The following is a 14,504-nucleotide window of genomic DNA, read 5'->3' as shown; positions in this document are numbered from 1 at the left end:
AATGAGTCCAATTACATGTCTCAAGAATCGAACCCCCATACTACGGCTGTCAGCAAGGCGTAAGATAACCTCACTTCTGTCCTTTGCACCACTGAATTATGCCCTGAGGGACATAATGCTACGTAACTTTATTATTACTTAGCATCAATTTAGGTAATATTAAAGTTCACCGTCCACAATAAGTGACCAAATAATACGAAGGAGATGGAATTGATGGCTTGTTCAATAGTAATTATAAGAATTGATTTTTAATAGTTAGAAAAAAAAAGTGAATCTCATCTGTGAAAAAAGAAGTCAAAAATGATGATTGATTTAAGAAAATAACGATTAAAAAAATAATTTTTTGAGCAGAAAAATCAGAACAAAAAAGCACTAAAATATGAAAACATGTGGGCAACATTGATATTTTGATTACCAAAAGAATAATCTGAGTGTTGATTGACAGATTTAGGAGGGGACTTGCTGGGCTGTCTGGTCCAATTAAATTTTTTTTAGGGTAATTTTTTTTTATTTTGTAAAAACAGATTTTTAATGAGTAAATTTTTTTTTTTTGACGTATTAACCCGATCTTGAATTCAAACTCGAATCTGTCCATGAACATCAATGTATATGACGTTGGATACATTACTTGTAATTGATTAAAAATTGTAACTTATTCATGTTAATCAGTAGTAGCCAATGAATCTTGATACCATATAGACTAATGCTTAAAGTAAAGCTAGCAATATTAGTTTTTTATTATTATTATTATTTATTTTTTTTCAAAAAGTAGGTATTGATTGGTGTTAAAAATATTTACTATTATTTTAATAAACAGTAGACAATGAATATTAGTGTCCCGTTAACTAATATTTAATATCACTAAACATAAATAGTATTATGCATAACAAAAATATCTGACGAGATACAAAAATATCAAGAATAGAGAAAAAGTATCACAGAATATTTAAAAATGATAATGAAAAATATAATCATTATCGACCTCACACAAGAGATAGAAATTCAAATTTGGTGGCTTGATGTGATAGATAACGATCACATTTTTTATTTTAATGGAGAAAGAATGAGAAACAAACGCTTTGAATGTGCATTGGATAAACTTTTGAACTGACGCAATAACTTGCAAACCACGTCAACTAAATTATTATTATTATACTAATTTTTTTTTTTTTTTTTTTTTTTTTTTTTTTTTTTTTTTTTTTTTTAAGAAAAGGAGGTGTTAGATGGTGCCAACTAACGGTCAAATGTCAATCGGCCATCTTTTGGTGTCTTATACGCATCTTTTCCACGAGACACACACACTCTCTCTCTCTCTCTCTCTCTCTCACACACACCCACAAATTTTGATGGTACCAAGTCGAATAATATGTCGTAACGGCTATATTTCATGCAAAGGCAAAGCGTCGTTTCACCTTCTCTTTAGGCCACATTCAACCACTAGTCCACCACCATTCATTATTCCAATAAATTTAAAGCTCATTAAAAGATATATATATATATATATTTAACCAGGATTTGACAAAACTCAAGTTCATAACGAGCTATAAAAACATATCACAAGGACACTCGACTATCCTAAGGAAAATTTATATGTTGATTGGCATCCATTTCATTACATGCAATAACAGAATGCAATTCATCAATATGGATTCCAAGAAGAAAGAAGGAAGAAATGCCGATAAAGGTTACTGTTCTTATGTCTCGACAGCTGCGCAAACATGCATGTGATGATGCTAAAATGAGTGAATGCTAAACATATCAAGAAAATCTATGCATGCAGCATGCAACAGGTAACAGGCATTATCTCATGCAAATGTCAACCTGTAAAGAAGAATGCTAATCCCAAGTTCATTATCTATAAAGACAAGCTCAACGACAATTCTAAATGCCGAGGTTTCTAAGCTTTAAGTCGCTAAGAAATCAAATTTCCAAGCATAATGGTAACTCGTTGTTGAAGCCTCCAGGTAAGTTTTTGCGCTTATATAAGAAAAAAGCCTTAAAAACGGTTTTAAAACTATCATACTTACAGTGCTTCTATATTGAAGTATAAGTAGAAAGGTTAACAAGGGAAACTAAATTTAAAACTCATCTGCGCAACTTATGCTTGTTCTCCTTTGTCAGACTATATTTTATGTATGTCATTTGATTCGACTTTGAGCACCCATGTTTTGGCAGTCATTTGGCCGGGAACACGTAGAGATGTCCCAGAATATTCTCGATGCAAATCCCAGTACGTGCAGTGACCCCTGCCAAGTAATACCTGTTGATCATGAAAAGTGAGGGGAAGAATACAGCGTAGAACTAACGTGATCTTTGCAGGTTGATGAAGCTGTTATCGAATTTGAATGCAATGCACTTGAACCCCCAGGGGTGCCATTCCATTTAACTGGACTTGCACTCGTTACCTTGGAGGTTGGCACTTGAAAACTTGCACTCTGAACAATTGGAGATCCACGACACAAAGAGTATCCCTGTGGTAGATGATGATATAGAGGATTCAGATGCCTTGAATCTCCCATTGATGCCAGAATCCCAACTGTGGATCCCCCAACTTTCGTATTTCCCTCATTACATGTTGATTTAATTACGGAAACAGCTTCACTCTCTGGTGCATCATCAATAACAATTATTTCTGTTCTGGCCCTGCAGCAAGGATCTACACTCTGATTGGTGACAGAAGAAGTACGCACTTTCTCGTTATCATCGGTTATTGGAGTACCCACTCTAATCCTGGATCCCACTTGTTCATGGGTCAAGTTGCACCCGCCCTTGCATTCACGACACCCCATCGATGATGGGAAACTCCAACCAATATTCTTATTTGAAAGCATGGGCATCAATGGACGAGGAGACAATAGTTGTGTCCGGCGATTGCTGTGGTTTACAGAACCATTTGACGAACTGACATCAAAATGCAAATGGTCAAAGGTGATGGGAACTTGAGAAACCGTATGATGACGCAATGAATGGTCCTCATTGTGAATCTTCTTAGACGTTACACCATTATCAACCCTAGATAATGGATGTACATGGTCATTCATGATACTTGAGGGGGCAGGCCCTGTTTCAGCACACACATCTTTGTCTTTGTTTACCACCAAGTTTTTTCCCATGAGTCTAAGAACGGGAGTAGAAATAGAAGGTGTAGCAGACTCGTAATCATCACAGGTTGGGGACTTAACCTCAGAATTTATAAACTGCATAGGCATATGCCCTGCGGATGATTTTGCAATATTTTCTTCGGGTTCTGAACTTGACTTGCTCATAGAGAATATTTCTGACCTCGAGTTGAGACTTTCACACGTTCTCTTTGCAAAACCACCCATTTGCTTTTCTACGGCAGGAAGTGCAAGTGAAGACATAGTTCTCCTCCGTGAAAGTTGTGATTCTTGATTGTTTAAAGCAACACCCGATAAAGCTCCCTCCTTCCTAGAGCAACAGCATGGCCGACTGTTTTTGAATCTGGGAGGACTCGATTCGGCAAACATCAAATCAGTCCTTGACTGATCCAGGTTGAGGTTTCCTTCTCCTGCACTTGCTGCCTGCTCAAAAGGACTGGAACTTTCAACCACAGGATCAATGCTAGCACGGGAGAAGCTAGATCTAGTCTCAGGTTGAACACCATGATCAGGTTCTAAAGACTTCTCCAAGGATACAGAATAAGATCTTGTAGCGATGGAGTTGCATATAGCTGAGACGGCAGAAACAGGAGAATCTGATGAATCCATATCAATTAATTCATGCTCATCTTCAGAAGATTGAACCCTGCAGGTAGTTAATGATGAATTTCCATGAAGATCTTCTGAGCCCATATGCCCAGGACTAGGCAAAAAGGATCCAGGTGGTCCAGGAATAGGTATCGGATCAACATCCTCAAAGTAATTTCCTGGTTCTTCATTAGTATCCAACTCTGCCACCGTGTGGACATTGTGAGTGATGATAAGTTTCCCCACTTCATCCCCACAAAACATCTCTTCACCTCCCAATATTGGCTTATCTAGAAAAGGTTCCTTGTTTGCTTCAAGATACTGCTGTGACAGACCTTGCACATTAGAAGTACCCGCAAGCACAGGGAATGCAGGATCCAATGATTTGCTAAAAACCATAAAAGTTCCCCCATCAGCCATGTCAGGGATTGGCTCACACACAATGTCGTCCGAAATCTCAACCTCTTTTCCAGAAGATTTCATGTCATCGGGTGTAAGAGGTGGAACACTTTCACTAGTAAAAGAATCAATCTTCTTCCCAACCTGGCTAGAGTGCTGTGATCTTTTCAAAGGCCTGGTTTCCTCCTTCCTACAGACCATAAGTGCCTCTCTCTTCTTTCGAATTTTCAAGACCCTAGTTCCATCAACAAATAGCTCATCAGTTGGTTCTAACTGAGTAGAATTTTTACATTGATCTACCATGTGATGTCGCCTAACAATTGTGGATTGGGGTGCCAGGGCTTCTTCATCTGATCCTGACATGTAATGCACCCAAGGCTTCTTCAGGTCCAAAAATTTTCTCCTCAATTTTTTCCTATACTGATCAGGAATAGAAGCTTCGCTGACAGACAACTCATTCTTCCTCAAAGACGAAAATTTTCTGCCTCTAGATGAGAATGCATGATCCAGGGAAATATTCCTTAAAGATGAAAATTTCTTACCCCCAGATGAATATGCATGATGTTGGGACGATCTTGAGTTGATAAAAGAACTACGTGAATCTTTAGCAGGATTGAGCACCTCTTTTCTCTTGTTACTCTGAGGTGGTACATGATTCACTCTACAATTTGGAGGATCCATTGTACGATAAAGAACGGATGGGCTATCTTTCCTCAACTGCTTCACGCTGCACTTAGATAACATAAGACGTTTCTTCTTTTCGTTGTGACAGCTTTGAGAATCTGCCAAGGAAATTTCTGCCCTCTTTCTCGAAGAAGGATCCTTGCATCCATCATGTGATAAAAGAGACAAATTCTCCTGTCTTTTGCTGCTTTCAGGAGGTGATTGTGGATTCTGATCAGATAAAATTGCCGAACTCAAACTACTAGTTCTCTTCAGAAAAGGGTCAGCTAGTGAAGACTGATGGCTTTTTACTCTCAAGTCCTTGGTAACAGCTTTATCTGAATGCTGATTTCCACCGTTGATCTTTTTCATTAGACCGGTTCGCTTGGAGCCTACCCACTGTCTCATCATCCCAAAATTATTTAGTTTCATCTGATCACGAGTTTCCAAGGGTTGTGTCAGGAATCCGTCTTTCTCACAACTTTCTTCAGGAGAAATGTTTCTTTGTTCCCTATCGTCAATCTGTTAACAATCCATGGTTAATTCACATTTTGCCCAAGATGATATACATTATATCAACAGAATACCAAAAATCAGAAAACGAACCCTTTGTGCTAGATAGAAAACTGGGAAAGAAAGAAAGAAAATGCGAGTCGTCAACGGAAAGTCACCAATTAATCAATATATGGTATATATTACACGACTTAATTCTAACTATTTAGTGCCAAATCTTGTGCTTTCGAAGGTACACATCCTGAAGATCCAAAAGCTGAACAAATGCCGTAAATGGCAAAGCTGAAAAAAATTTGATTGCAAACAAGCAATCAGCCACCGTCAAAAACAAGTTGTAAAGAAGTTGAAGTAACACACCTCGTGACATTGATTGTGCCTCGGAAAGCAGCTATTTTGGCCATGGGGAGCACATTTCATGAGCTTGTGTTTCTTAATGAGATTTCTTTTCTTACTCGATGAAAATTTGCTTTCTTTATCTCGTTTCTCAAGTTTCCTTGGTCTACAATCATCATCAGCATTTGAGTTTGATTGCAGAACATTGAACTTTGATAGAATACGAAGTTTTGTGCCATTGGAGTCAATGTAGACTGCAGCATCATCATTGATGTCCTCAACATCAGTAGGCGATGGTGTCTCATCCTTCTCTTCAACAGACATCTCCATATTTGGAGCTGGAAAACCCATGTTTGAGGCCCAGTTTGTACCATTTCTTCTGTCAAGATCCTCCAATGTAAAGTGTTTGGCCGTTGCATATACATCTACTATCAATCTTGACTTTTTTGGCTTTATTCTATGCTTAATCACCTTAGGATTTTCTGTGCACTTGATCGCTGACTCCCCAGAAAGACATTGATCAATGTGGGCATTTAAAGTGGTGTTAGACGAAGATGAAAAGCTCTTGCATACTGGGCACACTTTTGAAGCCATTGTTTCTGACACCACTGAAGTGTTTGCACCCGTATCTTCTTGCAACCTTAGGTCAGCAATGTTGCTCAATTTCACAATCAATCTGCACTTCTTTACAGTTTCTTTGATCGTATTTTCGCTCTTGTTGGATGATACTGGCTTCTCGGTCAAAGGACCTGCGAATTTTTTCCCTTCTGCTTCCAAACAAGTGCTTTGTATCGTGGGAACTGTATCTCTTTCAGAACAGGAATGACTCGTTATGGTTGACGGAAATTCTCTCTCTTCTGGAGATCCAGTTTCATTAATATCTCCACAGTCCGCACTTAGCTTATGGCCATGCCCAATATTGTTATAAGAGACAGACGCAGCATGATCACTTGAACAGGAGAGCTTCCCATCGGGATTGCTTATACTTTCTTTGTCACTGGTAACGCTTCCAACATCACATTTTTCAGTTGATGAGTATCTTGCATAATCGAGAGACTGAAAAGGTGGCAACAGATTGGTCACGCCATGTTTCAAACAAAGCTGCAAATTTTTCGGAGAAAATGGCCAATTAGTCTTGATATCCTTGCTCCGGGTTTTGAAAACATAATCCCTGCAGTAAATTTAAGATCGAGATATATTAATAAGATCACATAAACAACAAATTCAGGACAAAATAATGGGACAATTGAAACACCAATGCATAAAATGAATTACAAATGTCACAAAACCATCCTGCTAAGCACCTGTTTTAGCAAATGAACTGTACAATGAGGATAAGACTACCCCAGAAAAATGGCAGCTTTTGACTGAGGATTTAATCACAAACAGATATGCAAGAATTTGGATTCCCAGTGGGAGGAACATGAAATGACCGCTATTAATTACCCAAGAATAGCCGGTCAAAATTGACCATCTAACGGTGGTCATGAATAAAATTGGAAGAACAACTTTATAAGACATGGAAGACCAGATGAAGACCAAAAACCTGCTAAAAATAAGGTCATTAGGCCAAAATTAATTTAAAAAAAACAAACAAAAACATGAAGCTTGATGGCAAACCCATACTTGGATGAATCAAAATCAGAAATATGCAACTGGGATCTGGCCAACAAAGAAATAATCAAGAAATAGCGTGACATGAAGTGAAAAACTTGAAGATTTAAGAAAGATGAAAATTTCACTCATTTATTATTACCTTATGGAGAATCTGGACAGATCTAACCCAAGCTGCTGCTTATTATCAGAAGGCCTCTCATGACTGTCACTGCTGTTCAGTTGTGAGATTTCACAAGGACACTGGGGATCTGGTGGAGGGTTTTCAATGGATAACATCTGCCAACAGCCTTTTTCTTCCTTCTTGTGCTGTCTAGGAAACAGTCACAAGAACTTATTTTATCTCCAAAACAAGGCCTTATCTCATCATACTTACCCTTCAGCATAACAGTAGCCTAAGGCCTCTCTCAACAAAGGTCCCCAACCCCACCACCACTAATACCACCTCTTAAGATCAAAATCAAACAACCCCACCTAAATATTGTACCTTTTCTTCAACCATCCATCAACCCTGCAAAGAAGAGAGAAGAATACCAAAACATTAGATCAGGAACTCCGGGGAAAAAACACAGACACACAAAATACAAAGGGCAATAGAAGATTCTAGACTCCTCTTAAGAACGTTATTTTATGTGCTTGGAAGGTGTAAACTTGAAGCATCTAATATATGAATAGAGTTCTCTCGAAGAGTCTGATTGAGCAAGGAAAGAACCAAAATTTGGCAAAGAAAGAAGGCTACAAGCAAGGATCGACCCTCGTGAATCGTTATTTTATGTGGGCGAACCATGAGAAAGCAGACAGATTTGCTTAAGCTTTTTAAGACGGGAAACAACTGAACCTTGCGCAATTGAAAAATCAAACTCAAAGAGAGCAAAATCAAGATGATATGTTGACGAGCTGATGAATCAAAAAGATTCCCAGAATGAACCCACAAAGAAATCTCACCGATACACATGCATATGGTGCGGACTGGCTCAAAATCAGAATAATCGGTGAAATATTTTACACGGTGGAAAAAGATTCAGAAGAAATGTAAAGAATCCAGACTCCGAAATCAAATCTATGGTCAGTCCGTGTGAATGGTAGTCACGAATAAAGCAAAATCTAGTTTCAATGTATAGATCAGATTTTTTTTCCTATGATACAGAAGGAAAGACTATAAACGAAACTCTGTCAAAAACTACTTGAAGAGAAACGCCAAGAATTAAGTGAAATATAGATCATAAGATCACAAAAAAATAGTTGGGGGTAAAACTTTATTAATACACACAGCCCAGCTTAAAATCGATAAACAAATACACCCACCATCGCAAAATCTTATGAAGAGAACAAAGAGAGGCATAAAAATCCAAGAAAAGCCCATAACACTGATTTTTGAAGGCAAAAAAATAAAGAAACCACCCTTAAAGATCAAAGAAATTCCTAGAATAAAATCAGCTACAGACCTGTTAGATTTGAATCTATATATATTCCTAGTAGGAAAAATGAAGAGGAAACACACAGATCGTATGCTTAAAAGACTTCAGAGGAATAACAGTGATAGAGCAAGAAAAAACAAAGAAAATAGCTCAAAGCAATAAGAGAGAGAAACTGAGATAGAAAAATATATGATTGTATGTAAAATGTATGTATCAGTTTCTGTACAGTAACAAGAGAAAACAGCAATTACGGCACCACTCACAGTCCCACTCACACATCAAAAGAGGCATCAGTTTCTTCTCTCCCCCCAAAAAAAAAAAAGAAAAAAAAAGGGAGTTTTGCACCATTAGACTCCTCTTTATTCAACTCCCCATCTGTGAATATGCGTGAGATAGAGAAATATTCAAGAATTTTACTTACAACTTGTTTGTTACAGTTAAAAAGTTAATTATAATCAATTTTTGATCGTTATTTCACTATTATAATCGTCATTTTTGAATTATTCTCTAACAAATAGCATCACTTTATCTCTAATGATCAAAAAATAATTATCAAAATCCCTGTAAAAAAACTCATGGACAACAAAAAAATCTATATTGAGAGAGAGAGAGAGATATGGGCGTATCACCCTACAGGGCTGTCCTAGCCTGTAGTAACCCTACAGCGTGCTCTGCATTTGCAAAAAAATGCATTTCCAGCTTTCTTTATTCTTGATATTTTTTCCATCAGTTGTGAATTGTCATTTTTAGCCCCGCCTTTTTCTGAAATTACGGGAGACTGTAACCCTAAAGCCTAAACGACAAGAATCCTTTTGGTGTGTTGACAATGACAACCATGGTCGATTGTTCAAATGGATTAATTAATATTAATCTGTTGTTTTAGCTTAAGTAACTCTTCATTTATGCTTTCTTGTCTAGCGCTCTGTTTGGTAAAGTTTCTTTTCGTTAAAAAGCTTATCAAGCTTCATTTTTCATTATATAATAAATTGGTATTTATGACGCATTGACAAAGAAATTAATTTTACTAAACAATGTTAAGAAATAGAAATAAGTGAAAATATTAATCATATTGTCTAATACCATGTGAACACTAGAATATGCCTTATAAAATATTTAGTATAAACCCTTGTTTGAGCTAGATTATTTTCATACGAATGCATTTTTGAATTGTATATCGATAGAAAATGCGTGGTTAAAAAATAAAATAAAAAGTTTTTAATTTGCTTGTAATATTATTTTATTGAAAAATGTGTGATTGAATTGATATCAAATCACTATTTAAGAATGTATATATATATATATTTTTTTTAAGGATGTGGGTCAAACAGGGCCTAGATTTAAAATTTATAGTAGATTTTATTAGGTAGAGAACATCGTGATCTGTTTGGTAGATTATTTGCATTTTTATTTTAAAGAATATGATTTACCATATCTTTTAATATTCAGGTTAAACCCATATTCAACTTCCACATTTTGTTATGCGATTAATTATGCAAAATAATATATTTTGAATGCAAACAATAATGTTTAATTTATCATAATACCATCTATGTGGTACCGTCTATTAACTCTTTATATTAGTTGGTTCACTGAAACTATTATTATTATTTTATTTTATTTTGGGGTTCGGATAAGGAATAGTTTTATTAGGCAAAAATCGAACGTCAATAGATCGGTTCGTCTACCCATAAGTTATTTGCACGCTTGAACAATAGTATTAGACTAAGGGTGCGATTGTCAAAGACATTTTAATGTCCAAATCACATGATCGGAAATTTTTTTATTTGGAGGAGCAGTGGCAGAGCCAGCACACGGCGAGGGGGAGCTGCCGCGCGTGCTGGCTCCATCGGAATGTTTAGCACCGCTGGGTAACAGTCAATAGATGGGAGATGGTAGTTACAGAGCTGAGGAAGATGAAAAGGAAGAGATGACCCAATTTTTATTATTTATTTATTTATTTTATTTTATTTTTTGTTTGGGTTGATAATAATTGACACATTGGGCCTCTTTTTTGTTTAAAAACATTATGCCCAATTTTTCCCCCAAATGCCCAAATCAACAACAAATGGTTCAAGACTCCGAATGAAATGACCAAATCGATTCCATTCAAATTCAATCCATACTATCTCTAATTCTCTGAAGCTAAAACGCAAAGGAGGCGCAAACCCTTTTCCTCCCTTCTCCATTCTATAATTTTCGTTCGAAGCAGAGGCAGCACTGCTGCTACCGATTGGCGATGCGAACGCCAAGTGACAAGGACAAGGCCGCGAGGAGGAGTCGTTGGCACAGCCAAAGGCGTGTTCTGCCAACTGCCATTCTAGTCTCAGAAAGTCATAATCTTTGAGCTCGAGCCTTGAGCAGCCTTCGATTAGTGACTGGTGAGTGCATTTCTCTTACTCTCTTTCTCTTTGTTGTTTTTTTTTCTAGAATCAGAAGAATATGGTGTTGACTTGTTGAATAATGAATGTTGTCTGTAAATTGTGAGTTATTACGGAGAATTGTGATTTATGATAAGTAACTTATGTTTTATGAATTATGATTATTGATTTGGGAATTTATGTTTAGGAAATTAGGATAAATGAAAAAAAATTAATTGAGAAACATTGGGTTGTATTGAATTATATTTTGATATGTATATATTTTTTTACGTTTTAATGCATTATTTAATCAAATTTTAATAAACGATCAAGCTATTACGTTAGTTGATTGTCAATGGTCAATAGTAGACTATCAGTGGTGAAGTTCCGCCCTAGTTGAACTTCGATACTAGATTCGCCCTTGTGAAGAGACACAATGAATAAAATCCCGTCAACGTTCAAACTCACCAAATTGGAGGTCAGCAATATGTTTGATAAGTTTTGAAGGACAATATTGTATAGAATTAACAAAGAATATAAATTATGTTAATTTGTACAATATTCTTGTACATTTACTCGATATGTCTAAAGTTTGCTAGTAAAGTTGTTTATTAGGTCGATATATTAATGTGTTTTTATAATCTTCTAAAATGTGTACCGTATGTTTGATATGTATAAACTTGAGATAATAGTATCGATCGTGTTCAATTTTCTTAAATAAAATATAATAAATACTAGAAAATGATTTACTAAGCCCTTGTTTGAGTCCTACTCATTGGGAAAAAATGTATTCTTAAACAATGTTTTGACATCCTTTTAATCATGCATTCTTTAATAAAATAACATTACATATAAATTCAAAATTTTTCTTTATTTTATAATTACACATTTTTCATCAATACAATATTCAAAAATGCATTTTCCCCATAATAGGGTTCAAACAAGGGCTAAATATTGATGTTTAGTTTATGTTAAGTGCCAGTAAAATGACATATCAATTCATTGATGGGTAGCAAATTTAATTCAAATTTTGAGAGTTGAGACTCACCTTAAATTTATCGATCAATCAATTGATATGTCATGTCATAGGTATTAGATTACTTGTAGATCATTCTTTCTAATAAATATATCTAGAATTAAAAGAAAATAAGAGAAATGCCATTTATAGTGAACTTTACAAGATCAGTAGTTAAGAAAGTGAATTTGAGGAGTTGGGGAATTATTTGTAAATATCCATAAAATGAAGGGGGTCATCACAAAAATGTTTAATTGATTTTACACCACCAACTTGTTTTACTATAATATATATTTTTATTTGGGATTAACAAATAAAATAGTGATAATTATATTAAAAATTATTATGAGTCAAAATGATGATTATATTGAGAATAATAACTGTGATTTTTGTTTGGCTGGCAAGAGGGAATATGGACAAATCCCACTAAACAACAAAGTTCGGGACCAAATCATTAATTCAATGAAAATAAAAGGGTACCAACTTCAGAATTGTATCCTTCACTCTTGTTTGAGCCCTCTCCCTCTCCCTCTCCCTCTCCCGCTCCCCCTCCCCCTCCATTTTTTTTTTTTTTTGGCAAAAATACATTTTAGAGTATTTTGTTAGAGAATGTGTCGTTAAAAATCATAATTCTAAACAATGAATCCCCGTTTCGCATATACCCGCATATGCTCGATGCTTTTTCGAAACGTCTCGCATATGGAGTACACGCATGATAATATAGCCAATTCATTTCGTTGACTACATATGCGCTCTTAAATATCAAAATACACACGCATTTGTCTTTAAAAATTGGGTTAAAATTAGCCTAGCGAAGTTTGGTCCATTTTTATAACTTGGAAAAAGCAAATTGAACCCAACAAACATCAAATTAGCCCAAATCACCCAAACTCATGAATTATATACAACTGTAGGAGTTCAACATTTAGAAAAATGAAAAACCAAAACAAAAAATTTTGTAAAGTTGCAAACTATCTACGTCGAGACTCTTCCTTCGATCTTCCTCTAATTCTATTAATAAGTGATGCTAGTAATGCACAATCTTGAACTGTTGATGATTATGATGATGAGAACATATTTTCAAGTTTAAATAAGGGATCTCGAGGGAAATAATTTTGCATTGAATACAAAAGATAACTTGGATGAAAAAGGGGAGATTGAGTTATTATTTTAATTTTTTTTGAAAAATTGAAGAATATGTAAAAAATTCAAAGAAATATTATTTTATTTATTTATTAGTTTAAAATATTTAAAATAATATTAAAAATTGGACAATGTATAATTATGCATATGCTTCTAATGTTTGATACTCGACGGTAACACATTACCATGCATTACGCATTTTAGAATCTTGTTAAAAACAAAGGGAAATTTTACTTGTAAAATTATTTATAGGATAATGTATTATTGAAAATGATTTTTTTGAAAAAATGGGGGGCCAAATATAGGCATGGAAATTTTATTTATTTTAATTTTAAAATTTTTAAATACGGATGAGCACACATGGTTCGGTTTGAGTTGCCTAAAAACTCGAACCGTGCCGATTTTTGTAATGAGAATTGTGAAAATGAAATATTGGTTCTATTGGGTGAAAAAGCGATAAGATTAGAATCGGTTTTAGATAAATCGATATGGTACTTGTATATCTAAAAATAAATTGTAAATTTTCATTTTATTTCACTTTCATATTTCTATTTTAGGCAACAAAAATATTGATTATTTTAAATACATATTAATTTATGTAATTCTTATAATTCAGAGATTATAAAAATAATTTTGGAACGTGATAAAAATTAATTTCTATAGCTAAAATCAACTATCGGATAAAAAATGTTCGATTCTCGGTTATAAAACCTATATTCGAACCCATTTTAACTATAACCTTTTCTACTTCAACTTGGAAGGTTTTTAATTAAAGAATAATGTTATTTGTAGTGAAAACTACCGCAGTCGCCTTATGTGACGTACAATTGGTAGTTTTTTAGATGTATAATTCAAAAAATAACTACTATATCTATGTATCAAATACCAAATTGCCAAGTATATGTCACATAGAACGATTACTGGCAATCTTCACTACGAATAACATTACTTTTAATTAAAATGCCTACCAAAAAATTTAAATAATATTTCCTATGCTTCAGAATAAAGACAAGAAAAGAAAGGGATAGTAGGCGGCTTCTAAATTTGTTCATTTATTTATTTTTCACATAACATCAAGTTCGTAAATGAATAAGATTTTCGACAACTTATTAGAATTCAACTCAGAAGTCACGTGATTAGTGATCCATCCCGTCTCAGCCTCTCGAGAATAACCATGTACTCGTTTGTTTGGCCATAAATAAATTAACTTACATAAAATAAAGTAAGTTATGATTAAGTTGCTACTACGACTTTAAATGTATGCGTATATAGGTGGTAACATATATGATTAAATAATATAGTAAATAAGATTGGAGAATTTTCAAGAGTTTATGTCTTTTGT

At 34.8% G+C, this 14,504-nt stretch overlaps 1 protein-coding gene across 5 annotated transcripts; it reads right to left on the bottom strand.

The window, feature by feature from the left end:
• Positions 1-1,824: 1,824 nt before the first annotated feature.
• LOC111370731 lies at positions 1,825-9,298 on the bottom strand. 5 transcript variants are annotated; one of them, XM_022992582.1, is made up of 4 exons: positions 9,277-9,298; positions 7,372-7,740; positions 5,640-6,786; positions 1,825-5,291 (listed from the first exon to the last, which is right to left on the bottom strand). In XM_022992582.1, the coding sequence occupies exons 2-4, from the start codon at positions 7,506-7,508 to the stop codon at positions 2,268-2,270; spliced, it is 4,308 nt and encodes a 1,435-aa protein (XP_022848350.1). In that variant the 5' UTR covers positions 7,509-7,740; positions 9,277-9,298; the 3' UTR covers positions 1,825-2,267. The 5 variants fall into 5 exon arrangements, with proteins under 5 accessions (XP_022848350.1, XP_022848351.1, XP_022848347.1 ...); XM_022992583.1 differs by lacking the exon at positions 9,277-9,298 and adding an exon at positions 8,923-8,943; XM_022992579.1 differs by lacking the exon at positions 9,277-9,298 and adding an exon at positions 8,675-8,857.
• Positions 9,299-14,504: the final 5,206 nt, after the last annotated feature.

This window comes from Olea europaea, chromosome 21 (genome assembly GCF_002742605.1).
Source record: "Olea europaea var. sylvestris chromosome 21, O_europaea_v1, whole genome shotgun sequence".
NCBI lineage: Eukaryota > Viridiplantae > Streptophyta > Magnoliopsida > Lamiales > Oleaceae > Olea > Olea europaea.
This window is presented reverse-complemented; position numbering and strand designations above follow the sequence as displayed.